The sequence below is a fragment of the Molothrus aeneus genome, chromosome 31 (assembly GCF_037042795.1).
Source record: "Molothrus aeneus isolate 106 chromosome 31, BPBGC_Maene_1.0, whole genome shotgun sequence".
NCBI classification, from domain to species: Eukaryota; Metazoa; Chordata; class Aves; order Passeriformes; family Icteridae; genus Molothrus; species Molothrus aeneus.
Window position 1 is genome coordinate 636514 of NC_089676.1, and position 26237 is coordinate 662750.

Consider the following 26237-nt stretch of genomic DNA (forward strand, 5'->3'; position numbering starts at 1 on the left):
GGGACATTCCAGGGGCACTTCAGTGCTGAGATGCCTTTGCAGCCCCCCCGGGACCCCCAGAGGCGGAGAGGAGCGAGACCCCCGAGCGCACTTTGGTGTGGCTGGGGCTGTGCAGAACCCATCGCTCCCAGTGCCCGGATCCAGCTGCATCCTCAGCTCCCCCAAAGCCACCCCTGATCCTCTTAGAGCGGACCTGGGGTCCCCTTAGGAGCTTTTGGGGACCCTCTAAAGGGCAAACCCAACCCACCCAACCCTGCCGTGGTCGGAGCTGGTGGCACCAGGGCGCGGGAGGGTGGCACAGGCAGGGCAGGATGTGAGTGGCGATGCAGAACGGAGCAGAATCGGGCAGGAGGGGACCCCAAACACATCTCTGGGCCTCTTAGGGTCCCCTTAGGAGCTTTTGGGATGGAGCGGGACCTTCTAAAGGGCAAACCCAACCCTGCCATGCTCAGAGCACCAGGGCACGGGAGGGTGGCACAGGCAGGGCAGGATGTGAGTGGCGATGCAGAACGGAGCAGAATCGCGCCCGGGGAGCCCCAGCCCCGCCGAAACCGGGTGAGCAGGGCCAGGCCCCGGTGCCGCTGGGGCGGCAGCCTCGCCGGGGAGCGGAGCCGTTAATTACCTCATTGCCAGAGTCCATTACCGCTCCCCCCGGAGCACTGAAATGGAGAAACTTGGCGAGGAGGGAGGGGCTGGGGGGGATAAAATCGATCGCGGGGTGAACCTTAACTCTTCCCTGCCCGCTCGGAGGGGGAAACTGAGGCACGGCCACGCCATGAAGGAATCTGAGGCACAGAGGCAGGGAAGCCCACCCTGTTTGGAGAGGGGGTGTCACCACCACGCATGGTCCTTTTGGGGCATTGGGCTGCGGCAATCTCCAGCACGGGGCTGGAAAAGCTCAAGGTTGTAATCTAGTTCCTTCCTCAAATTAGATAAGAGGGAAAAAAAGGTCATAAATCAGCGTGGGCAGCGATTAAAGACCCCAAGGAAGCAGCTGGGGGGCTCTGCCAGCCGGGCTGGGCTCCAGCAGAGCCAGACCTGCCCATGCCAGGGCCCCATTTCCCGGGGCAAGACCCTCAGCAAAGGTCCAGGAGAGCCAGAGGGGCCTGACCTGGGATGAATGAATTACAGGCTGGGAGCTCCCCTCTCCTCCAGTTGTCATTGTGCCACAGCAGCCACAGGGCACAGCCAGGTGCCACGGCAGCCCCAAACCCCAGCACAGCCCCCCCTGACCGCTCCCACCTCGTGCCGTGCCTCAGTTTCCCCCGCGACCTCGCTTCCCTCCTGCTTATCTTGGGTCACAGGGGGTAACAAAGGAGCTGCCAGGGCTCTGCCTGTGCTGCCTAATTATCCAGATGAAATCAATTCAGCTCCATTATGGTCAAATCCAGGTCTCAACCATTACCAAGGCGGCTGGAGAGCCTGAGGAAGGATGATGGAGTGGATGCTACAGGGCATGTGATAACCCCTGGTTCCGAGGAGAGGACACACAGAAGGGGGGATGTCACTCTTTTGGGGGGGATGGGTGTTGGCTTTGTGCTGCAAAGTCCCATCCTCCACCTGGAGAGCCCTTGGCAAGGAGACTCCCCGGGCCAGGATGTGGCACAGGAATCCCTGGAGCGATGCCCGAGCCCAAACCACCCCTGGGTGGGCTGGGGATGGGGGCACCATCCCTGCCCCGGGCCTTGGGTACAGCACACAGCATCCCGGGCATGAGTGAGCCTTGACCCACGCCCTGGGAGGATCCCTGGCACAGCACCTCCCCTCCAGCTCCTCTCCCCCAGCCAGGGCAGCTTCCCTGATGTGAAAAGCCCCTTTTTTCACCCCAAAATGCCCCCATCCCTCCTGCCCAGCTGACAGCCTGGAGCACGCAGGGGGAGTGCAGGGGAGACACAGTTTATTAGTGACTGGTTTTGCTGCAGAGAAGGTGGGCACAGGGCAATCCCAACTCCCCTGGGAGAGCTGAGCCCCTCCAGCTCCTCCCCGTGCTGGGCTCTCCCAGCTCTGCCCCCCCTGAGCCAACCCACATCAGCCAAGAGCCTCCATCCTGGCACTGTGGGAGTGCCAAGGAGCCAAACCAGGGGTGCCACAGCCCTGGGGGTCCTCCAGCCCCCTCCCCTGCCCAGGAATGGGCTGGCATTTTGCACTATAAATAAGATTTCAGGCTTCTCCCTCCTCGGGGCATCAGTCCAGGGCTGTGAGGGGCAAAGCCGTGCCCCGGGCAGCAGGGCAGGCAGGGGAACAGCAGGGAGCAGAGGGTGCCTGGGGGTCCCCACTCAGCCCAGGATGTCCAGATAGACAGGGGGTGTCTTGACGAGGGCCTGGAGGCGGCTGTGGATCTCCTTGATGGGCTGGCGCTGCTGGGGCTCCCTGTGCCAGCAGCTCTGCATGATGGCGTAGACCTCGGAGGGGCACGTGCGGGGCCGCTCCAGCTCCCGGCCCTGCGTGATGCACTCGATGGCCTGCAGGAACAGGGGGGGACATGGGAGCCCCTGCCCTGGGTACCCCTGGGGGGCTGTCACCGTCCTCCTTGCCCTGTTCTGGGCACCCCAGGGGCTGTCACCATCCTCTCTGCCCAGCTCTGGGGGTGTTACCATCCTCCCTGCCCCACTCTGGGGGCTGTCACCATCCTCCTTGCCTGCTTTGGGGCTGTTACCATTCTCCTTGCCCCACTCTGGGGGTGTCACCATCCTCCTTGCCTGCTCTGGGTACCCCCAGGGGCTGTTACCATCCTCTCTGCCCAGCTCTGGGGCTGTCACCATCCCTCCTGCCCTACTCAGGGGGCTGTTACCATCCTCTTTGCCCTGCTCTGGGTAGCCCCAGAAACTGTTACCATCCTCCTTGCCTGCTCTGGGGGCTGTCACCATCTTCCTTGCCCCGCTCTGGATACCCCCAGGGCCTGTTACCATCCTCCTTGCCTGCTCTGGGGGCTGTTACCATCCTCCTTGCCCTGCTCTGGGTACCCCAGGGGCTATTAGCATCATCTTTGCCCCACTCTGGGTAGCCCCAGGAACTGTTACCATCCTCCTTCCCCTGCTCTGGGAGTGTCACCATCTTCCTTGCCCCACTCTGGGTACCCCCAGGATCTGTTGCCATCCTCCTTGCCCCACTCTGGGGGTGTCACCATCCCCCCTGCCCCACTCTGGTACCCCCAGGGTCTGTTACCATCCTCCCTCCCCCACTCTGGATGCTGTCACCATCCTCCTTGCCCCACTCTGGGTACACCCAGGGGGTTTTTGTCATCCTCCTTGCCCCCCGCTCGCTCACCTCAGTGTTGGAGAGTTGGTACCAGGGCTGCTTCCCGTAGGTGAAGATCTCCCAGAGCACCACGCCGAAGCTCCAGATGTCGCTCTCGGTGGTGAATTTGCGGTACAGGATGCTCTCAGGAGGCATCCAGCGGATGGGCAGCATGGTCCTGCCCCCCACCTGCCCACAGCAGGGCTGTCAGCACGGCAGGGACCCTCCTGTTTCCCTTCCCTCATCCCTTAAGCCTCAGGTTTGATGAAAGGAGGAATTTTTTTTTTACTCTGAGGGCAGTGATGCCCAGAGAAGCTGTGGCTGCCCCATCCCTGGAGATGCTCAAGGTCAGGATTTGGAGCGAGCCACCTGCTCTTTTGGAAAGCATCCCTGCAGGTTCAGCTGGATGGCTTCCAAGCATCCTTTCCAACCCATTCTGTGGTTAAATATGGATGTGAGGAGAAGGGGTGGGAGGCAGCAGCCATGAGGGAAATTGAGTGTGGTCTCCCAACACAACCCAGAGAGGAAGAGGGAGCAGCTCACCCGGTAATAGTCGGTGCTGTAGATGTCCCGGGACATGCCGAAATCCCCGATCTTCACCACCAGCTCGTGGCCCACCAGGCAGTTGCGGGTGGCCAGGTCCCGGTGCACGAAGTGGAGGGAGGCCAGGTACACCATGCCCGAGGCGATCTGCGTGGCGATGTGCAGCATGTGCCCCAGCGCCAGCGGGCCCCGCGCCCGCCCCGCGCCCTGCTCCAGGATCTTGGCATCGGGGCCGTGGGACCTGCGGGGCACAGGCACCGATTGGGGCGTGGGGTGGGTGGGAGGGAGCACAACTTCCCAATTTTCCAAAAAATTCCCATTTTTCCAAAGAATTCCCATTTTTCCAAAGAAATCCCATTTTTCCAAAGAATTCCCATTTTTCTTGGGAAGGCAGTGAGTCTTCAGGATCTTGGCATTGGGGCTGTGGGACCTGTGGGGCACAGGGGCCAAATGGGGCGTGGGGTGGGTGGGAGGGAGCACAACTTCCCAATTTTCCACAAAATTCCCATTTTTCCAAAGAAATCCCATTTTTCCAAAGAATTCCCATTTTTCCTGGGAAGGCAGTGAGTCTTCAGGATCTTGGCATTGGGGCCGTGGGATCTGTGGGGCACAGGGGCCGATTGGGGCGTGGGGTGGGTGGGAGGGAGCACAACTTCCCAATTTTCCAAAAAATTCCCATTTTTCCAAAGAATTCCCATTTTTCCTGGGAAGGCAGTGAGTCCCTGTGCCCTGCGCCCTGCTTCGGGATCTTGGCATTGGGGCTGTGGGATCTGTGGGCACAGGGGCCGATTGGGATGTGGGGTGGGTGGGAGAGACGCTGTGCTGCCTTGTGGCTGCAGCTTTCATCATGGAGAGCAGCAGGCACAACTTCCCAATTTTCCAAAAAATTCCCATTTTTCCTGGGAAGGCAGTGAGCCCTTCTCCGGGATCTTGGCATCGGGACTGTGGGATCTGTGGGGCACAGGGGCTGCTTGGAGTGTGGGGTGGGTGGGAGGGAGCACAACTTCCCGATTTTCCACAAAATTCCCATTTTTCCTGGGAAGGCAGAGAGTCCCCAGGCCCTGCTTTGGGATCTTGGCATCAGGGCTGTGGGATCTGTGGGGCACAGGGGCTGCTTGGAGTGTGGGGTGGGTGGGAGGGAGCACAACTTCCCGATTTTCCACAAAATTCCCATTTTTCCTGGGAAGGCAGAGAGTCCCCAGGCCCTGCTTTGGGATCTTGGCATCAGGGCTGTGGGATCTGTGGGGCACAGGGGCCAATTGGGGCGTGGGATGGGTGGGAGGGAGCACAACCTCCCCATTTTCCACAAAATTCCCAATTTTCCAAAAAATGCCGTTTTTTCCTGGGAAGGCAGTGAGAAGCACAGAATCAGGGTTGGGAGAGGCCTTCAAGATCATTGAGTCCAACCCAGCCCCAGCACCTCAACTAAACCCTGGCACCTGATGCCACATCCAGGCTTGTCTTAAACACACCCAGGGATGGGGACTCCAGCACCACACAGAGAGAAGGAGAGAAAACAATTATTATCTCTATTGACTGTTCCTGTTTTGCACATGTGGAATGTGTTGTGGAGATTGTTTACCCAAAGTGATATTGGACACGGGTGAAAGTTGTTTTGAGTGATTAGCAGTCACTCAAAGCTGTGTCTGACTGTGTGGAGACAGTCGTGGGTTTTTCTTTAGTAGAGTAAAGAAATATATAAAAATAAATAAATATAAAAATATATAAATATATAAAAATATATATAGAAAAATATATAGAAATATATAAAATATATGGAAAAATATATAGAAAAATATATGGAAAAATATATAGAAAATATATAGAAAAATATATGGAAAAATATATAGAAAAATATATAGAAAAATATATAGAAATATATAGAAAAATATAGAAATATAGAAAAATATATAGAAATATATAGAAAAATATAGAAATATACAGAAATATATATTTTTCTTTTTAGTATGTAATTTAGTATAGATTAGTGTAATATAGCAATTGTTCAGCACTCTGAATCACAGAGTCAGAGCTCATTATTCACCACGTGGGTGATGCCCTGATTTGATACTCCCTGGATGGGGGAAAGGGGTAAAAGTAAAGGGCTGGCACATGGGGAAAGGTGTTCATGTGTGTCCAGGGATGGGCAAGCACCGGTGTTCACACACACCAGAGAAGAGTGTGCACGTGTGTGTGTGTGTGTGTGTGTGCACACGTGGGGGAGGCACCCATGCCTTGGCTGCAATAAATAATGCAGGGGAGGGTGGTGGGGAAGGGTGTGGGGTGCAGAGTCCAGCAGGGTCAGAGCACACAAACACACACACTCAAACACACACACACTCAAACACACACACACTCAAACACGCACACACTCAAACACGCACAAACACGCACACACACAAACACGCACATGCGTGTGTGCATCCTCCCCTGGCATGCGGGCACGCAAGGGAGAGGTGTGGAAGGTGAGCCCACGTGTGCCAGGGAAGGGAGCACACACACACACACGCACACACACACACACACACACACACGTGTGCACGGAAGGGAACCGTGCTCACATGGTGTGTGTGCACAGGGGAGTTACACACTCACAGGGGAGAGGTGTGCATGGGTGGGCACACCTGTGTGTGCACACGGGGTGAGGTGCACACACCTGTGAACACACAGGGAGGACACACACATGTGCACACTCAGGCAGAGCACTCACACCTGTGCACACTCACAGGCAGGGCACACACACACTTGTGCACACACATAGGAGGGCACATATGCATGTGCATACACTGACAGGGCACACACACCTGTGCACACTCACGGGCAGGGCACACACACCTGTGCATGCACAGGGAAGGCGTGCACACCTATACCTGTGCACACACAGGGGAGGGCACACACGTGTGTGCCCACGCACAGGAAAGGTTCACCTGTATGTACACACAGGGAGTGCCTACACACCTGTGTGTGCACATGGGAGGGCACACACACCTGTGCACACACACGGGGAGGGCACACACACCTGTGAACACACAGGGGAGGGCATGCATGTGTGTGCACACGCACAGGGAGGGTACACCTGTGCACACACACAGGGAGGACACACATGCATGTGCACACTCAGGGAGAGCACACACACCTGTGCACACAGACGGGCCCTGCAGAAGGCAACGCGACAGGGTGGAAGGCAGCAGGTTGGCGTGCAAGGCAGCGTGTCAGGGCACACGGCAGCGTGTCAGGGCACACGGGGAGGGTGTGAAAGCAGCAGCGTGCGTGCAGTGGGGCGTGCGAGCCCGGCCCGGGGCCAGCGCGGCTCCGCCCGCCCGCAGCCCTCGGTGCCTTTGATGCGGAGCGCGGCTGACAGCCCGGCCGGGGCGGCCGTGGCCGGGGGCTGGGGGAGCTCTGCTCGGCAGAACCATTAATGCCAACTCCCATAACAATAATCATAAAAGCCACGTCTCAGAGCTCCTCGCGCGGCCACTAAAGCGATGCCTCTGGCAGCCCCCCCCCGTCTAGCAGCAATACCTGGGGGGGCAATCGAAAAGTCTCTGCTTATTCCAGCTGATGGCCAATCTCTCTCTATTTAAGCCTCTCAGACAGCTAATCTAATCAATATTGCAAGGAGGGCTGCATTAGCAGGGAGCAGGCTGGCTGCTCTGATGGAGAGGCAGATGGGGGGCTCCTGTCCCCCCCCGTCCCACCTGAGGAAGCGGTTGAGGTCGCCGTGTTTCATGTACTCGAAGACCATGATGAGGGGCTCGCCCTCCGTGCACACGCCGTAGAACTTGACGATGTGCTCGTGCTGCAGCACCGTCAGCAGCTCGGCCTCGCGCTGGAAATCCAAGCGGGCGCTTTCCGTCGCCTCCTTCAGCGCCTGTGGGGACACGGCATCAGTGACACCCCCCCGGGGACCCCCTCATCACCCCCACATCCTGCCCCCTTCCTCACCTTCACGGCCACCAGCATCTTCTCCTGCTCCGGGAGGAGGTTGTAGCACTCGGCCAAGAAAACCTTCCCGAAGGCGCCCTCACCCAGCTCCCACTTGAGCACGATGTCCCTCCTCTGTACGTGGTGCACGCCTGGGGGGACCCCCACCCGTCAGTGCCCCCCGGCCCGGGTGTGAGCATTGAGGGGTGCTCAGGGACCACAGTCCCCAGCCCAAGCCTTACAGGCGTTGCAGAAATACTGGGGGTTCTCGATGAAGTTGCTCTTCAGCCCCTCCAGCTTGCTCTCGGCCGAGGAAAGGGGGCTGCTGCCCAGGTTCATGAAGTGCAGGGACATGGCCAGGTCATCCTCTTGGGCCAGCACGGCTGAGCCTTGTGGGGACAAGGACAAGGCCATCAGGGGGTCCCCCAGCTCTCCTCCCTCCAGCCTGTGCAGCCAGTGCCAGGCTCTGCCGAGCATCCCCCTGCTTGTCCGGCCCCCGGGGGCCAGGCAGCCCGATCAAAACCATTTAGAGGCTGAATCCATTCCAGGAGTGAATTAGCAGCTGCTGCCCGCGCTCCCGGGGGAGCCAGCACCTCTCCACGGGTGTCCCCCCACCCACAGCCCCTCTTCCCACACCTGTGACCCAAGCCAGGTGCCACAGGGACGTGGGGACCGGGCTGTCCCCGTGTCACAGCCCCAGTATTGAGTCGCCAGGCTGGGGGCACTCACGGTTAATGCCAAACTTGGAGCGGCGCCCGCACTTGTTGAGCAGGATGAGCATGACAGAGAGGGAGAGGCAGGCGAACACAGCCAGAGCCACGGCCACCGAGACCTGCTGGAGCAAGGACAGAGATCCCACCAGCTCCCACCAGGTCCCTTTTCTCAGCCCGTGGGATGGGAACAAACTGTGAGATGGTGACAAGCCCCAGGAGGTGCCACAGGGGCAACTGAGGCACTGAGAGTCTGTCCTTCATCCCCATTGTATAACCCACATCCCATTGGGTGCTGGTTTGGCCACCAAGACCTGCTGGCAGCAAGGACAGAGATCAGGACCAGGTCCCACCAGCTCCCACCACATCCCTTTTCTCAGCCCATGGGATGGGAACAAACCTGTGAGATGGTGACAATCCCCAGGAGGGGCCACAGGGGAAAGTGAGGCACTGAGAGTCTGTCCTTCATCCCCATTGTATAACCCACATCCCCTGAGTGTGGTTTGGCTGTCCCCAGGGGATTTGTGCCACCCTCTTGCAGGTCTCCTGGTCCCCCCATGCCACACTGCAGAGCATCTCCTCACCCCAAACGTGTGCTCATCTGTGGTCTCCACAGGCCCCTCCAATGAGCTGTTCCTGGTGCCTGGAGCAGGGAGAAGGTGTAGGGTGAGTGTGGGGTCTCAATCCCCCCAAAATGGCCCTGGAAGGACCTGGGCACTCCCAGGATGGGTGGAATGCCCAGTTTAGGGCAGCTGGGGCAGCAATCCTGGCCACTCACCCAGTGGGGACAGAGACACTGGAGCAGCCCAAAGGGAGAGAAAGGAGAAACACTCGTTATTCCTCAGGTGGGAGCAGCCCACCCTTCCCCCTCTCATCCTTGGGGGAAACTGAGGCACACCAGGGCTGGTGTAGACAACAGGCAGAGCCCAGTACAGCCCATCCTGCGCAGCAGGTGTGACACAGCTCCTCGGTGAGATGGGGGACACCCCAGGCAGCCCCCGGCAGCTGGCACCTACCGGGGATGGGCTCCTCGGGGCTGAAGCTGAAGGGGTTGTCCATGAAGCGCACCTGGACGCTGCGGGAGGCCCAGCCCAGGGCGTTCTCCACCACCAGGGTGTAGTTGCCGTTGTTGACGTGGGTGGGACGGTTGAGCTGGAGGCAGCCGTGGAGGACGGTGGAGTTGTGCTCGTACTCCATGATGAGGGTGTGGATGTAGAGCCCCTCCTTCAGGGTCGTGCTGTTGAACAGCCAGTGGATGTCGGGCACGGGGTTGCCATCCACGGAGAAGGGGATGCACCAGGAATGCCGGGGGATGGCTGTGTCCAGCAGCAGGATCACGGGGGGAACTGGGACAGACAGGGCTGGGTGGGTTCCTGAGCCAGACCCCCCCAGCCAGCCCCCAGCCCCCAGCCCAGCCCCTTCTGGATTCCTCACAGGTGACGTTCAGCACCACGCTGGCCTCTGCCAGCCCCGCCGCGTTCTCTGCCCGGCACATCAGCTCCTTGTGGTTGAGCTGGGAGGAGACGTTGCTGATCTCCAGGACGATTTCCCAGTCTGAGAGCTGCAGGGAACACTGGGGGTGAGCAGATGCCGCCTCCCAAGCCCGGCCAGCTCCTGCATCCCCCTGTGCCCACCCCACCAGTGAGAGGATGCTGGGGGGGTCAGCCCTGCTGGGAGGCTGAGCTTGCCTTGGTGACAGCGAGCAGCTCGGGTCCCACCTCGGGGACCACCTCGGGGACCACCCACTCGGCGGTGGCCGCTGGGCTGGCGCTGATGTGACAGGTGAGGTTGACGCTGTCCCCTTGGCTCAGCACCACCTCGGGGGGCTCGATGTGGACACTCGGGGGGTCTGCAGGGGCAGGAAGGGTGAGCCACGTGTGTCCCTGTGTCCCTGCCATGCCCAGGCTCAGGACAGGGCACACAGCCATGGCCGGGCACGTACCACAGGCGTGGAGAGCCTGGCTGCCCAGGGCCACGGGCACGCTGCCCTCCCAGCAGAGCAGGGACTGGTTCCCCAGCTCGGCCCGGCTGCTGTTGTGCCACAGCTGCAGCCAGCGGAGACCACAGGAGCAGTTGAAGGGATTTCCTACCAAGATGCTGAGCAGGGAAGAGAACATGGGATCAGAAGGGCTCCGGGCCCCACATGTCTGTGTGTGTGTCCCAGCAGAGTCAGCCAAGGCTGCACCTGGGAGCTCCCAGCCTCTGGCTTTGTGTCACACATGCCCCATGTGCCACCCTGTCCCTGTCCCCACACCCGTGGATGTGAGAGCCACCATCTCACTGAGCACCTCACCATCTCACTGCGTCCCCAGCTCTGCCTCTGTGTCACTTGAGGGGCACATCCCCAGTGGGAGATGCTCCACACCCACCTCCCCCCGTCTCTCATCACTCACAGCTCTTGCAGGGGCAGATGCCAGAAGGTTTTCCAGGAAAGGCTTTGCAGTGCATTGGAGGAGAGATTCCTGTCGGGACAGCCGCCATCAGCCACCCCTTCCCATCCAACACAGGGGCTGGTGGCACGGGGCAGCCCCGGGGCTGTCACACCGTGACCAAGCAAAACCAGCTCTGCCAGGCGTGCCACCAGCCCTCAGGGGGGATCCCCATGCGCCCCAGAACAGGTTCCCCCCCCGTTTTTGGGGGACCCCACCCTCCCTGGTGCAGCACAGAGCTGCCGGGGGGGCAGCAGCTGCCTGCATTCCTGCTCTGATCGATGTTTTCCCACTCAGCAGCAGAGCCCCCGTGCCCCCCCGGCCGGGCTGATGTGCCCGGGGGGCAGCGATGGGACACCATCGATCCTGCCTGGGCACGGGGACACGGGGAGCGGCCACCCTGCAGCGGGCACAGCCCCCGGGGCACGAACGGGAGCAGGGTGTGGAGGGAGGGGAGTGGGGAAGGGGAGACTCACACGTGGCTCAGCCTGGGGGTGTCCAGGAAGGCATCGGCAGAGATGCGCTGCAGCCCCGACCTGGAGATGGTGCTGAAAGGAGGGAAGGGCTGAGCACCTGTGAGAATCTCCGCTCTGGGGACCTCCCCCTCCACCAGCCCTTCCCTCCCCTCATTTCTCCGTGCAGGGACCCCATCCCCGGAGTGCTCACAGGTTCTCTGCTCTGGGATTGTCCCCTGCGACCCCTGGCAGTGGGATGGAGCTCTGGGGACCCTCCCCTTCACCCCCCTCATTTCCCCGTGCAGGGACCCCATCCCCGGGGTGGTCACAGGTTCTCCATTCTTGGAGCATCCCCTGCAACTCCTTACAGTGGGGTTGAGCTCTGGGGACCCCCCCCCGCTCCACCACAGCCCTTCCCTCCCCTCATTTCCCCATTCAGGGACCCCACCCCACTGGTTCTCTGCTCTGGGATTGTCCCCTGTGATTCTGGCAGTGGGATGGAGCTCTGGGGACCCTCCCCTTCACCCCCCTCATTTCCCCGTGCAGGGAGCCCACCCCGGGGTGCTCACAGGTTCCTGAGGTCCCGCAGTGTCCGGGTGTCAGCTCGGGTCAGGGTGGTGAGCGCCGGCTGGTTCTCAATGACCCTGGAAGGCAAAGGAGGGGGGTCAGGGTGGGCACAGCCCACGACCCCTCCTGCCCCAAAGAGTGAGGTGAGAGCTCTCCCACCCCCCAGGCTGTGCCCACAGCCGGGGGTGGGGACAAGGATGGAGCTGTGCCGCCCCACCGTGCCTCAGTTTCCCCTGGGATGAGCTGGGAAGAAGGGGGGATGGCAGCAGGTGATCCCCATGGTGCTGAGCCCCTGGTCAGTGTGAACTGTGCGGGGTCAGGGCTCTGCCACCACCTGGAGCCCACACAGAATAAGTTTGCTGGGTCTCAGCCCCCCTCACCCTTGGGGTCCCCACCTTTTCTCTCACCCCAGGCTGTGCACTGTGACAGGGACACTGCTGTCACTGTCCCCCCACCCTTTCCTCCAAGCGGGAGATGAAGAAAAGCCCCTTTGGGAGGAGGTGCAGGGTTTTTCCCTGCCCCACCCCACTCCTGTGAACCCCAAATCATGGGGGTTGGTTAATTGGGGTTCAGATCCACACCAAGGGGGTTTTGGTCCCCGTCACCCCGGTGAGGATGGGACGAGAGCAGCTGGGCTGGCTGGGGGTCTCTCAGGGACCACCATCCCCACCACCAGCCACCCCACCCCACGAGCCAGCGAACAAAGAGCTGGCAGCGCCCGTGGCGCAGCACGCGGGGAAACTGAGGCACGGAGACACCGCAGCCAGGCCCCAGCAATGCGGCACAGGCAGGGCTCTGGGGCGGGGGGAACCCAGCAATTGGGGCACTTTGGTGTCCTGCAGCACCCCGTCCCCCCAGCACCCTGCTGTCTCTGCTCGCTCCAGCCCTGGTCTCCCCACCACACATCCTGCAGCAGGGGAAGGAGTGGGAGCAGAGCAGATGCCCCAAAGCAGCAAATTTGGGGTCACACATGCCCACCCACAGGCCCCAGGGCACAGCGACAGCCCCAGGAGGATGGGGACAAGCAGCTCCCCACAGCCCTGCCCTGCCCAGCACAGTATGGGTGCTCCCTGCTGCACCCTCATTGCTGCAGGAGGGGCTGAAGAGCTGCCCCCAGCCCCTCGCTTGCTCCCTGGGGGGACGCTGCACCCCCTCACCCCATCCCAGCTCTCCCCACAGCGATCCCAGCCCATGCAGCCATCCCCGCTCCAGCCCCCGAGCAAATCACCTCCATCATCCCCATCACCACCCAGTCCACCAGCTCTGCTGCCCCCAGCCACAACCACCACCATCCCCATCGCTCCCTGCCCCTCTGCCCGCTCCCCAAAATCCCTCACTCCCAGCCCCATCACCTCCAGCACTCCCAGCCCCATCACCACCATTCCCGAGCTCCGTCACAGCCAACTCCATCGCTGCTTCAGCCTCATCGCTGCATCCCTCAGCCTCGTCACCCCCAGCTCCTCCGCCTGCTCCCCGAGCTCTGTCACCCCCACCCTGAGCCGTGTCACCTCCAGCCCCAGCCCGGTCCCTCCCAGCCCCACCGCGCTGTCCCATCGCTCCCCGTGGCTCTGCCCGGTGTCTGAGCTCCATCCCCCGAGCCCCGGCCCCACTTACACGTCGGTGAAGCTGCCGCTTCCCAGCAGCGAGGCCAGGCTGCTCACGGTGTCGGGCTCCCGGCAGAGCAAGATCCCGGCCCCGGGGCAGCGGCAGGGCCGGGGACAGGCACCGGCAGCGCCCGGGGCTGCCGGGGACAGCGGCAGGAGCAGCGCGGCCAGGCAGAGCCAGGCGGGCAGCGGCGGCATCGCGGGGCCGGTCCCGGGGCCGGTCCCGGGGCCGGTCCCGGTGCTGGTCCCGGTGCTGCCGGTGCCGCCCTCCCTCGCACTTGCCCGGCAGCCCGAGCACGGGGCCGTGCGGGGCTTAAAAGCGAAGCACGGACCGGCCTCCCGGGAGGGGCCGGCACCGGCACCGCCCCCGGCCCGGCCCGAGACACCCCCGGCCGTGATTCACCGGCACCGGGAAGGCTCCGAGCCGGGAGAGGGAGATTCTTCACACTGGCACCGACCATGGAGCTCGTCTGTGCCCTGCCCGTGCCCCGCCTGTGCCCTCCCTGCACGCTGGCACCCCACACCGGCACCCCCAGCCCCACTGAGCGGATCCATCCCACCAAACCCCCAAAATTCCCACCAAACCCCCAAAATTCCCAGGGCACACCCGTGTACACACACACACCCCACACCCGCTCCAGCACCTGGCTCAGGGCGGGCTGCAGTACAAGGGACAGGGGCTTATCGCCACCCCGAGGGCCACCGACTGTCCCCCGAGCTGTCGCACACCCCGACGGTGCCCCCAGACCTCCAGGCGTGACGGCTTCTCCTGGATCAAGCCCTCCCCAGCACCCCGGGGGTGCAGAGATGCTGGAGACGGGGACACGTTTGGTGGCGCAGTGGCCCTGTCCCCAGCTGTCCCCTCCTCCCCGAGGTGGGGCAGGACAGGACAGGGTTCCCCATCCCCGTTTTGTCCCCGAGCTCGCTGGGAAGCCCGTCGGGGGTGGCTCATCCCAGCGCTGAGTTCTGCACTGAGCCTTTCCCCAAGGCTCATCCCCACCGCCAGCCCCCAGCGGCACCCACGGGACCCCGATTCCTTTGGGGACACCTCCCGAGGGGCCCCACTGGACACCCCAGCACCCACAGCCCCCCCCCCCCCCGGCAGAGCGGGCCGGTGGCTGTTGCCACATCCTCCTAAATTCCACTGCTTTGACGTTTTTCTCTCGAAACGCCCCCGGTTTGGGCACCGCAGGGCAAAGCCACAGGACGCAGATAGGGCTGGGGGGGTGGGGAGTGGGAAGCCCCTTGTGCCGCCCCCCCCCCGCGACCCCCCCCAAGCCAGGCACTGCCGCAGCTGAGCTTCATCCCCTTTATTCGAGCTCACATTAGGCAGTGATGCCCCTTCCGTGGACCAGCACGGCCTCTAGGAAGAGACATCAGGGCAACCCCAGGCTTGTCTGAGTCCCGTGACTCAGTTTCCCCACCTGGGAAAGGTGTGGGGATCACAGAGGTTGCTGACCTGGGGAGCGACGACCAGGGCAGATCCATGGGGGACCCCAAATGTCAAACCCTGCTACCCATTCCCATACCCACATTATCCCACCCCTCCCAAAAAAAGGAAAAATGGGTGTTCTCCTCCCAACCAGCAGCCCCCCACTCCCTCCCCCTGACTCGGAGCACCCCCAATTTATTTTCAGGGGGAAATGAATCCCATGGAACATCCTTGCCTTGCTGCCACCCTCCTCCCAAGGCACCCACGGCTCGGCTGGGCCCTTGGAAGCAATAAATAATGCAGGGGGGGGTCCCAGCAAGTGGGGGGTGGCTGGAGAAGGGCTTGGGGTGCAGAGTCCAGCGGGGTCCGAGGGCACCCCGGGGTCAGAGCGAGGCTGTCCCGTTGGGGAGCTGCCCTGGGCTGTGGTCCCTGCGTGCGGGCAGGGGGGATGCGGGGGGCTCATCCTCCTCGGGGCACGGATCTGTCTCGGTGCTGGAGGGCTCTCCCGAGCCGTGATGGCCGTTCTCGGGGCTGTAGAAGAAGGAGAGGGTGCGGAAAGCAGGCGCCATGTGGTCCTTGATGCGCTCCAGGAGCTGGACGAAGGAGGGGCGCTGGCGAGGGTTCTGCTGCCAGCACAGGCACATCAGCTCGTGGCTGCGGAGAGAGGGCACCCGCTGGCTTTGGGGGGCTCCCAGCAGCCCCCCCAGCACCGCAGAGAGCAGGATTTCCACCCCAGAGCAGGGTGGGGCTGTGGGGGGGTGTCCCCAGCACTCACAGCTCGTCAGGGCAGTTCTCAGGCCGCTCCAGGACGCCGTTGTCCATGACAAAGCGCAGCACCTGCTCGTTGGACATGCCCTGGTAGGGCTGCTCGGCCAGCGTGGCGATCTCCCACAGCACCACCCCGAAGGACCTGCCAGAGCACCTCTGCTCAGCCTGGGGGATCCCCAAATGCCCCGGCTCTGCCCACCCCAGCACCCACCAAACGTCAGACTGGGTGTTGAAGATGCCGTCCTTGAGCGCCTCGGGGGACATCCAGCGCACGGGGAGCAGCCCCTTGCCCCCCTTCCGGTAATAATCCGTCTCATAGATATCCCGGGTCATGCCGAAATCTGGCAGAGGAGGAAGAGGAGGAGGAAGGTGTGGGCAGCAGGAGACAAGGCTGGCACCGCCACTGCCCATCCACTGTTGCCCTTTTCTGACCCAGAGATGGGGCAACTGAGAGGTGTTTTAAAAACTTTGATTCTATTTTCAGTCTCATGCGAAGGGTGAGACAATACAGATGTTATAATTCATGCCATCACAATCAGAAGCTAATGATTTTCTTAATTACAATACACTCTAAGTGTTTTTTGGCCTATCAGCTTTAGGTACACCATGCTGTAAATGCCTTGCAGCTAATCATCTAAAATTACTCTTTGTGGGTCCTGCTACAATGCATCTTTCATAATTCTATTTCTCTAAAGTATCTAGTCTTTTTTGTAAGGCCATCTTTTGAGATTTGTTTCGAGTTCAATTTTTCTCTCAACAATATTTATCTTATGCCATGGTATTTCTAAGTTAGTATTTTATCTTATCTCAAGATTTGTATACAGATACACATGATGTGAGTCTTCTCACAGAATTCGCAGAATCATTGGGTTGCAAGAGACCTTCAAGATCATTGAGTCCAACCCAGCCCCAACGCCTCAGCCAGACCATGACACCCAGTGCCACATCCAGGCCTTTTTTAAACACATCCAGGGATGGGGACTCCACCACCTCCCCAGGCAGGCCATTCCAGAACTTTACCACTCTTTCTGTAAAAAACTTTTTCCTAATATCCAACCCTTGGTGAAGCTTAAGGCTGTGTCCTCTGGTTCTGTCAGTTCTTGGAGAAGGACACCAACCCCACTTGACTACAACCACCCTTCAGGGAGTTGTAGAGAGTGATAAGGTCACCCCTGAGTCTCCTTTTCTCCAGGCTCAGCACCCCCAGCTCCCTCAGTGGTTCCTCACAGGGTTTGTGTTCCCAGCCCCTCTCCAGCCTCGTTGCCTCCTCAGGATGCACTCAAGCATCCCAACACCCTTCCCAAACTGAGGGGCCCAGAACTGGACACAGTTTTGCCAGGTCTCGAGAATTTTCTGTACATTTCCAATGCCCACCTCCAATCTTGACGGTGAAGTCCTCGGACACCATGCAGTTGCGGGCAGCCAGGTCCCGGTGCACGAACTTGTTGGCGCTGAGGTAGGCCATGCCATCGGCGATCTCCCCCGCCATCTGGATCATGTCCTTCAGCGACGGTGGAGGCAGCCCGGGGTTGTTCTGCACCGTGCACACACTCAGGGATGGAGCAGGGGCACGCCAGGACCCCCCTGGACACAGGGTGAGTGTCCTTTCATCATTGTCCTGTATCCAACCAGCTCCTCACCTCGGCTTCAGGCCTGAGTGAGCGCAGGTAGCTCTTCAGGTCGCCACGTGTCATCAGCTCCATGATGACCAAAGCTGGCTGGCCCTGGGATACCACGCCGAGCAGACGGACCTGCAGGGACAGAGAGGGCTGGCATGTCAGTGGCCAGACCCCCCCATGTCCCCTCCCTCCCCCTCAGCTGCCCACCTACCACGTGGTGGCACTTGAAGGCTTTCATGACGGAGGCCTCGTTGAGGAACTCGATGCGCTCCCGCATGGTGGCCAGCTCGTTGACTGTCTTCAGGGCCACCTTGGTCTCCTCTCCCTCCGTGACCAGCCCCAGCGCCACCCCCTCATACACCATCCCAAAGGAGCCCTGTCCCAGCTCCCGGATCACCGTGATCTTCTCCCGGGACACCTCCCACTCATCAGGCATGTACACTGTGGGGTGAGCGGGGATCGCCCCGTCCCCATCACTGTGACTAACCCCATCTGGATCCCTAGCCTCATCTCCATGCCATCACCATCCTAGTCCCTATCCCCATTCCCATCCTCATCTCCATCGTCATCCTCACCCTCACCTCCATCCCTTTCTCATTCTCATCTCCAGATCATCACCATCCTCCTCCCTGTCCCCATCCCCCTGACATTCCCATCCCCATTCCCATTCCACTTCATCTCCATCCCATCATCTCCATTACATCACCTCCCTCCTCCCTGTCCCCATCCCATTCCCATTCCCATTCCCTTTCCCATTCCCATTCTCATCTTGATCTTCATCCCATTCTCATTCCCATCTCCATCCCATCACCACCCTCTTCCCTGTCCCCATCCCCCTGCCATTCCCATCCCCATTCCCATTCCCATCTCCATCCCATCATCTCCATCCCATCACTATCCTCCTCCCTGTCCCCATTCCCATTCCCATTCCCATTCCCATCTCCATCCCATCATCTCCATTCCATCACCATCCTCCTCCCCATCCCATTCCCATCATCTCCACTCCATCCCCACCCCCATATTCATCTCTGTCCCATCCCATCCCATCCCATTCTCACCCCATCCTATCCCCATCCCCTCCAGCATGACCCCAGCACGGAAAGGGCTCGGTGGCCCTTTGGGGTGGCCCCTGCCTGTCCCCATGTCCCCACGTACTGTCCGAGGCGCTGAAGTACTCAGGGTTGACAGAGGCGTAGAGGGTCCCGCTGGGGTACCCGTCGTGGTTCCTGCCAGGGGTGGGCAGGGCTCGGAGCTGCTGCCTCCCCCCAGCCCTGCCCAGGCCTGGTTTGGCCAGACCCCAGCCCAGCCCAGCCCCGGGGGCGTCATTACCTCTTCTTGTTGTAGAAGAAGACAAAGACGGCCAGGCAGGAGATGAGCACCATGAGCACCACGGGCGTGACGGTGAGCAGCACGTAGAAGCTGCTGGACTCTTCCTCGGCTGCCGGGAGCAGGTGCCCATGGATCAGGGTCTGGGCACTCATCCCAGATCACAGGGGGCACCTGTCCCACCAGCAGGCTGGAAAGGGGGAGCCTGCAGCTCCCCAGAAAAGCAGCACCCTCTGATCCCTGTGTGCCCTCAACCTTTTTGTCCCAGTGTGCATCTCCCCAATCTCCCAAGCCCTCAATCCAGCAGCATCCTTGGATGAAGGATGGGAAGAAGACCAGCCTGGTTGAGCAGAGGTTTTTGACTGGAATTCAGGGAGAAAGGAGAGGCTCTGATCTTTGGAAGAGGGGGCGGAAAGTTCAGGAGGATCTGAGGGAGCTCAGGACAAGAATGAAAATTAGAAGGGCCAAAACCCAGCTAGGACTGAATCTGCCATAAGAGACAATAAAAAATGTTTCTATAAATCCGTTAGTACCCAAGGGAGAGCTGAGAAGAAAGTGAGTGCTGGGCACTGCTGAGGGACCTCAAATCCTGGGGTCAGTTTTGGACCCCACATGACAAGAGAAGGGGGGCTGGAATGTGACCAGAGACGGGATCAGAACTGGGGAGGGGTCTGGAGCACCAGGAGCACCTGAGGGGATGGGGGGCTGGCTCAACCTGGAGAGAAGGAGGCTCAGGGGGGACCTTGTGGCTCTGCACAACTCCTGACAGGAGGGGACAGCAGGAGGGTCAGGCTCTGCTCGCAGGGAACAGCGACAGGAGCAGAGGAAGTTGCCTCAGGTTGTGCCAGGGGAGGTTTAGATTGGATATTGGGGGAAACTGGGAAGCATTGGAGCAGGCTGCCCAGGGCACTGGTGAAGTCTCTGTCCCTGGGGGATTTAACAGAGGTGTGGATGTGGCACTTGGGGACAGCAGTTAGAGACAGCCTTGGCAGTGCTGAGGGAACATTTGGACTCACTGGTCTTGGAGCCTTTTCCAACCCAAATGATTCTGTGACTCTGTGATGCTCCAGTGTCTCAGCCAGGATCATCCCTCAACCCCTCAACTTCCCAGCCCAGAAACAATTCCCTCCTCCAGCAGTGTCCCCTGACCCCACACGTCCATCCCAGCAGCACAGCCCAACTCCCCAGTGAGCCCCAGCTCCCTGACCCCACAGCTGCCCCCTCCCTGCCCAAAAAGGTCCCTGCTGATGTCCCCCTGTCCCCTGCAGGTACCTGGCCCCAGGATGTAAAACTTGACCAGCCCTGTCCAGGAGCCGTTGCCAGCCAGCGAGGTGGCCCGGACCTTGGCTGAGTAATTCCCTGGCTGGAGCAGAGCCAGGTGGACACCCCCATACTTGGAGTAGCGGTGGCGTGAGACACAGACAACAGTGGTGACCTCCTGGAGGGGACAATGGGGAGGTGGCAAAGGGGATTCGTCCCCCCCCAGCCATGTGTAAGGCTTGGGAGAGGGATGGGATAGGATGGGATGGGATGGGATGGGATGGGATGGGATGGGATGGGATGGGATGGGATGGGATGGAGATGGAGATGGAGATGGGGACGGGGACGGAGATGGAGATGGGGACGTGGGTGGAGATGGAGATGGAGATGGGGACGGGGACGGAGATGGAGATGGGGACGTGGGTGGAGATGGAGATGGGGATGGAGATGAGGATGATGGGATGGGATGAGATGGAGATGGAGATGGAGATGGAGATGGGGACAGGGATCGGGATGGGGATGGAGATGGAGACAGGGATATGGATGGGGATGGAGATTGGGATAGGGATGGAGATGAGGATGGCATGGGTGCTGTGCCCCTATAACCAGACCTGGCAGGGCTGGGCAGGGGATGCCACAGGGGGTTCTCACCTCAGTCTCCCGGCTGTACTTAATCTCATACTTGAGGATGAGCCCATTGGGGTTCCTGGGCTCCTCCCAGCGCAGCAGGACACTGTTCTTGCCAGCCGGCTCCCACGTCACGTTGCCAGGAATGTTGTCAGCTTGCACTGGAGAGGGGCACAAAGGGAGTCAGCTCCTGGGGGCACCCCCTGGACCCCAGCCCCCATCTCAACAGCATCCCAGCATGGCCAGGGTGGGGTTTGGAAGGGCTGGGCACGCACGCTCGGGCATGGTCCTGGCGAAGACGAAGGTGGCGGCGCTGCAGCCCACGGTGTGCGCGGCGTGGTTGCAGGCGTGGATGTCGATGCGGTACTCGGTGAAGTGGCGCAGCCGCGACAGCACCGCCCGGTCACGCACCACCTTGTCCTCGAAGATCTGGAAGTCAGGCTTGGGCTCACCTCCAGGCCGGCTAGGGGCCAGCGGCTCTGCTGAGGAGGTGTTGGCTGCAGGTGTGACGGCCACCACGTCCCTGCGCTGCTTTGGGGTCCTGCAGGACACGGGGACAGGATGTGGTGGGGAGTTGAAGCCCCGAGGTTGTCCCCCAAAATTGGTCAGGGGAGGGGAGATCCCCCAGGCTGGTCCCAGCTCACCTCTGTGGGTTCTTATTGATGGATGTCACCTTCCAGGGTGGCCTGAGACAGCGGGAAATCAGTTAAAGGGTCTGCCAGGAGCAGCCATGGGACCCCCCCATCCAGGCAGACCCACGCACCCAGCTTGAGGGAGCCCCCCAAAGCAGGGAACCCCCCCAGATGGCACCTGGGGATGGTGATGGAATTGTGGAGGAAGTTCTCAAACTTCTTCTGGAAGGACTCAGCCTCGCCCTCCATGTGGAGCTGCCCGTCAGTGGGGCGGCAGGGGCAGCACCTCTCCTCCGCATCCTGCTCCCCCTCGGGACCATCCCCAAACCCGAAACGCGTGTCTGCGCTGCTGGTGGGCAGCTTCAGGCCTGTGGGCAGCAACGGGCAGGGCTGGCAGAGCCTGGCTCAGCGGCACCACCCTCATTCTGCCGGTGTCCTCAGCTGCTGGGCTGCCCCTGCCCTGCCTGGCCTCACCTTTGTGGCAGTAGTCATTGATGTAGAGCTCCATGTCCTCGGCCAGCTGCTGCCACAGCACCAGGTAGTAGATGATGTTGCCGTTGCGTTGCGTGGGCGGCTTCCAACGCACCACGATGTGGGAGGAAGAGTTGGACATGGAGATGACATCCCGGGGCACCGTCGGGGCTGGGATGACACAGGGGTGGTCAGCCTTTCCTGTAGGGGTGGGGTGGGTCCACCACGGGCATCGCCAGCCCCGTGCCAGCCCCTTACCCGCTGGCATGGTGCGGATGTAAACCACCTCGCTCTGGGCCCCGTAGTTGCGTCCTTCCTCGGCCGTGGTGAGGGTGATGGCGCGCACGAAGATGGCGTACTGGGTCCAGGGACGGAGGTTGAGCAGCGTCACCCCCGGCTCCTGCTCGCTGCTCAGTGGCAGATCCACGTCCAGCACGTTCCAGCTCTGGGCCCCACAGGCATCCTGCCCCACGTACTCCGACACGTTCTGGAAGGGTCTGTCCCACACCGGGCATCAGGGAGGGTCCAGCAGGGACAGAGGGCACCACAGGCTGGCATTCCCAAGCCCTCCACCACGGGGACCAGAGGAGCACTTACGACTCCTTGTAGTAGACGATGAAGCTGAGGAGGTCCCGGTACTCGGGGGGCCGGTACCGCTCCCACTTGAGGAAGATGCGGTCGGACTCGGTGACGTTGGAGATGAAGCGCAGGGTCTGGGTCTTGCCTGTGGGGAGGAGGCAGGGCTCAGGCAGAGGCTCGTGGCGCTGCTGGTTGTCCCCATGCCCATACTCACAGGACGCCCGGTCCCCGTTGGTCCGAGGGTTGATCTCTGCCTTGTTCTGCCGGCCCTTGGTGCCTGTCACCTCCTCCATGCGATAGATCTCGGCCAGGCACAGCTTGGGGTTGAATGCAAAGTACATCTTGCCCACGGGGATGGAGAGGATGTGGTGGCTCCAGTCCCAGAGCTGCTGCAGGTTCTGGTTGTCCAGGACGTACAGGGTGTAATTCCTGGGGGAGGAGATGTGGGTGGAGGCAGTGGGCAAAGGCACCTTCAGGGCCACATGTTCCCCCCCAAACCCACACCATCCTCACCCATCCACCATGGAGTCACCACGGATCAGTTTTAGGTTCTTGAAGAAGGACAAGGAGACGAGGGCAAAGGAGTGTTTGATCTTCAGGAAGCCCGTGATGGTCTCAATGAGCCCCAGGCTGCTCTGCAGCTCCGAGGCCAGATTATCTGGGAATGACACACTGAGTGAGCTCAGGGAGAGGAGCACCTCCCCATTAACCCACCCTGCAAGGCAAAACACCCCCTGCCCTCCACAGCAGCTCTCCCACCCGGGGTGGGTCTGGCAGGGCCACCTCTGGCACTCACAGCCCCGGCGGATGTTGAGGATGAGGCTCCCCTCGATGAGGGTGCAGCCCCCCAGCTCCTGCGCCGCCTGCATCGAGTCGATGGTCTTGGTGCCCACCTTGCACTCCTTGGGACACAGCCCCTCGCACTTGTGGCAGAACATGCTGCGGGCAGGGCGGCAGAGACGGGACGGGACATGAACCATCCAATGTGCCACCACCCCGCCAGGGCACCGGGGTGTGCCAGGGCACCGGGGACACCCCCACCTGCTCTCGTTCCTGGTGTAGCCTGAGGGACACTCGGACAGGCACTGCCGCTGGTGGATGACGAACTTGGAGGCGTCACGGGGGTCGTGGGAGACCTTGCGGAGGCTGGCGCAGTACTCGGCCGTGACGCAGCGCCAGCCCTCGTACTCGTAGGTGCGGGGCGGGCACGAGGGCAGGCAGTGCCCGTTGAAGTGGAAGTGGCGGCAGGCGACGCAGGCCCGTCGGTCGTGGGGGCGGCCGCAGCCCCCCAGGCACTCGGCGTGGCAGCACTCGCCCGCTGCTGTGCACGCCGAGCCCGCCCCGCACGGGCACACTGAGAGGGGAGATGGGGCCCGTGGGCATGGAGCACGGGCTGCATGGATTGGGACTGGGGGCAGGGGGAGAGGAGAGAGGGGGAAGGGTTTGGGGGGCTGCTGGTATCCTCCAGGGATGGGGGAAAACGGGAGTGAGGGTGGGGTGGAGAGATAGGTGGAGGGATGGATGGTGGGATGAAGGGATGTAGGGAGGGATGGATTTAATGATGGAGGAATGCAGGGATGCAGGGATGGAGGGATGGTGGGATGAAGGGATGTAGGGAGGGATGAGTTCAATGATGGAGGAATGCAGGGATGGAGGGAGGGAGGGAGGGATGGAGGGATGAAGGGATGCAGGGAGGGATGGATTTAATGATGGAGGAACGCAGGGATGGAGGGAGGGGAGGAGGGTTGGTGGGATGAAGGGATGTAGGGAGGGAGGGATGTGGGGGTGGATGCAGTGATGGAGGAATCCAGGGATGGAGGGAAGGATGGTGGGATGAAGGGATGCAGGGAAGGATGTGGGGATGTGGGGATAGATTTGGTGATGGAGGAATGCAGGGATGGAGAGATGGAGGGAGGGATGTGGGGATGGATTCGGTGATGGAGGAATGTGAGGATGGAGGGAGGGATGGTGGGATGAAGGGATGCAGGGAGGGATGGATTTAATGATGGAGCAATGCAGGGATGCAGGGATGGAGGGAGGGAGGGAGGGATGGTGGGATGAAGGGATGCAGGGAGGGATGGATTTAATGATGGAGGAATACAGGGATGGAGGGATGGAGGGAGGGATGTGGGGATGGATTCGGTGATGGAGGAATGTGAGGATGGAGGGAGGGATGGTGGGATGAAGGGATGCAGGGAGGGAGGGATGTGGGGATGGATGCAGTGATGGAGGAATACAGGGATGGAGAGAGGAAGGATGGTGGGATGAAGGGAGGAATGTGATGCAAGGACAGAAGGAAGGATGGTGGGACAGAAGGAGGGATGCTGGGGTGTGAGGATGCAAGAATGGAGGGAGAAAGGGAAGGATACAGGGATACAGGGAGGTAGGGATGGATTGATGGAGGAGTGGATGGAGGCATGGCAGCACTGGTGGAGGGGTGCCCAAAGGGATGGAGGAACGGATGGATGGCCATGGATGAGGGAGGCTGGCCAGGCAGGTGAGCTGATTGGTGGGTGGATGAGGGGCTGCATGGAGGGACAGCAGGACAGATGGATGGACAAGGTGGGGCTCGGCCCATGCTGAACCCCCTCTGCCCAGTGCAGCCAGGCCAGGCCCACAGCTGAGCTTGCAGCCCAGATAAGGATCTGTGTTTATAGTACATATTTCATTACCAGCTCTCCTGTTTACAGAAAACGAGCTCAGGAGGGGCCTGTATTTACCTCGCCGCTGGGAAAACACAGCAGCCAGGAGCTGGCCTCTCCTCGGAGGATGATACAGCACGGATCTGGTTACCCCACCGTGCTGCCTGCACGGCGCACTCCCGGCAGCAGGGGAGCCACAGCCACACCACCAGTGCCCTCCCAGTTTGCCCCACAGTGCAAACCAGCACCATGCCAGAAAAGCAGCACAACCAGGCCCCGTGGCACTGGCACCCACCTTTCTGGCAGTAGCTGGAGGTCCAGCAGCGATAATCCAGCTGCCCGTTGACGCTGGTCTGCACACACGGCTTCTCCACGTCCAGGATGCCCGGGCAGACATCAGCACACTCTTCAGCCAATTTATTGCCAACGATGTAGGTGCTGTCGCCGCCGTCGGGCAGCAGCAGCCCCCAGTCGATGGTGGAGAGGTGGCAGAGCTCCTGGTTGCGCTCGATGCGCACCGAGCCGCGCAGGATGTGGCCCAGGCTGTGCAGCCCCACGTCCCGCAGGTGCGGCATCTCGAAGATGACCAAGGCGTAGCTGAAGAAGAGGTTGGTGCCGCGAATGACCGAGAGGTTGGGGAAGAGATCCCGCAGGCTCTCCAGCCCGTAGACGCGGAAGAGGAGCAGGTACTCCGTGATCATCAGCAGCCGAGGGAAGCTGAGCCCCCGGAAGTCCTCGGCGCCCGTGGTGAACATCAGCAGGATCTGCAGGTTGCCCTCGATGATGGAGCAGTTCTCCAGCTTCCGCAGCTGCGACACGTCGTGGCGGATGTCCATGCTGCCGCAGACTGGGGTGGCGAGAGGGGGACCCCGTGGGCGGCAGCAGGGATGGGGCAGAGCCCCCCACCCCCAGACTCCCACCCAGGGATCCCTCAGGGGATGCTCAGGGCGGGTTTAATATCCTGGTGCTGCCTGCCAAGCGTGGCTGGAGCTGGAGATGTGAGTGGCTCTGGCAGCAGAGCTCTCCGGGGCATGGCACGTCCATCAGCAGTGATGCTAACGAGGCCTGGCAGGCTGCCCTGCCCCATGTCAGCCCCACAATCACGTCCCAGCCCTGGGGGAAGCTGCCTGGGGGTGCAGATGGATTTTCTCCTTCCCCAGGTTGTGGGGCAGCTGTGGGTGCTCACAGATCTCCCCACTCACCCAGGGAGTGGCAGCTCCAACGAGGCCTGGCAGGCTGACATGGGGCAGGGATCACGTCCCAGCCCTGGGGAAGCTCTCTGGGGGTGTAGACAGCTTTTCCCCTTCCCCAAGTTGCTGGGTGCTCATGGATGTCCCCACTCATGGTTACCCAGGGAGTGGCAGCTCCAGCAAGGTTGTCCCCATTAATTCCCCCTCACTCCCAGACAGGTA

At 61.1% G+C, this 26237-nt stretch overlaps 2 protein-coding genes across 2 annotated transcripts; both read right to left on the reverse strand.

Moving 5' to 3' along the window:
- Positions 1 to 1880: 1880 nt before the first annotated feature.
- On the reverse strand, positions 1881 to 13667 carry NTRK1 (neurotrophic receptor tyrosine kinase 1). The gene is made up of 17 exons (XM_066567943.1): positions 13480 to 13667; positions 11868 to 11942; positions 11320 to 11391; positions 10808 to 10876; positions 10357 to 10511; positions 10103 to 10263; positions 9849 to 9975; positions 9431 to 9760; positions 9193 to 9210; positions 8999 to 9057; positions 8434 to 8536; positions 7947 to 8093; positions 7726 to 7856; positions 7479 to 7651; positions 3781 to 4021; positions 3268 to 3426; positions 1881 to 2462 (listed from the first exon to the last, which is right to left on the reverse strand). Exons 1-17 carry the CDS (start codon positions 13665 to 13667, stop codon positions 2277 to 2279), a joined length of 2394 nt encoding a protein of 797 aa, XP_066424040.1. The 3' UTR covers positions 1881 to 2276.
- Positions 13668 to 15161: 1494 nt separating this feature from the next.
- On the reverse strand, positions 15162 to 25667 carry INSRR (insulin receptor related receptor). Its single transcript, XM_066567942.1, has 20 exons — positions 25121 to 25667; positions 23225 to 23537; positions 22980 to 23122; positions 22697 to 22841; positions 22398 to 22612; positions 22202 to 22328; positions 21863 to 22101; positions 21525 to 21775; positions 21312 to 21442; positions 20777 to 21042; positions 20526 to 20662; positions 19887 to 20049; positions 18618 to 18726; positions 18444 to 18514; positions 17500 to 17729; positions 17310 to 17420; positions 17044 to 17203; positions 15881 to 16010; positions 15677 to 15811; positions 15162 to 15555 (listed from the first exon to the last, which is right to left on the reverse strand). Exons 1-20 carry the CDS (start codon positions 25659 to 25661, stop codon positions 15285 to 15287), a joined length of 3888 nt encoding a protein of 1295 aa, XP_066424039.1. The 5' UTR covers positions 25662 to 25667; the 3' UTR covers positions 15162 to 15284.
- Between the last annotated feature and the right edge of the window lie 570 nt (positions 25668 to 26237).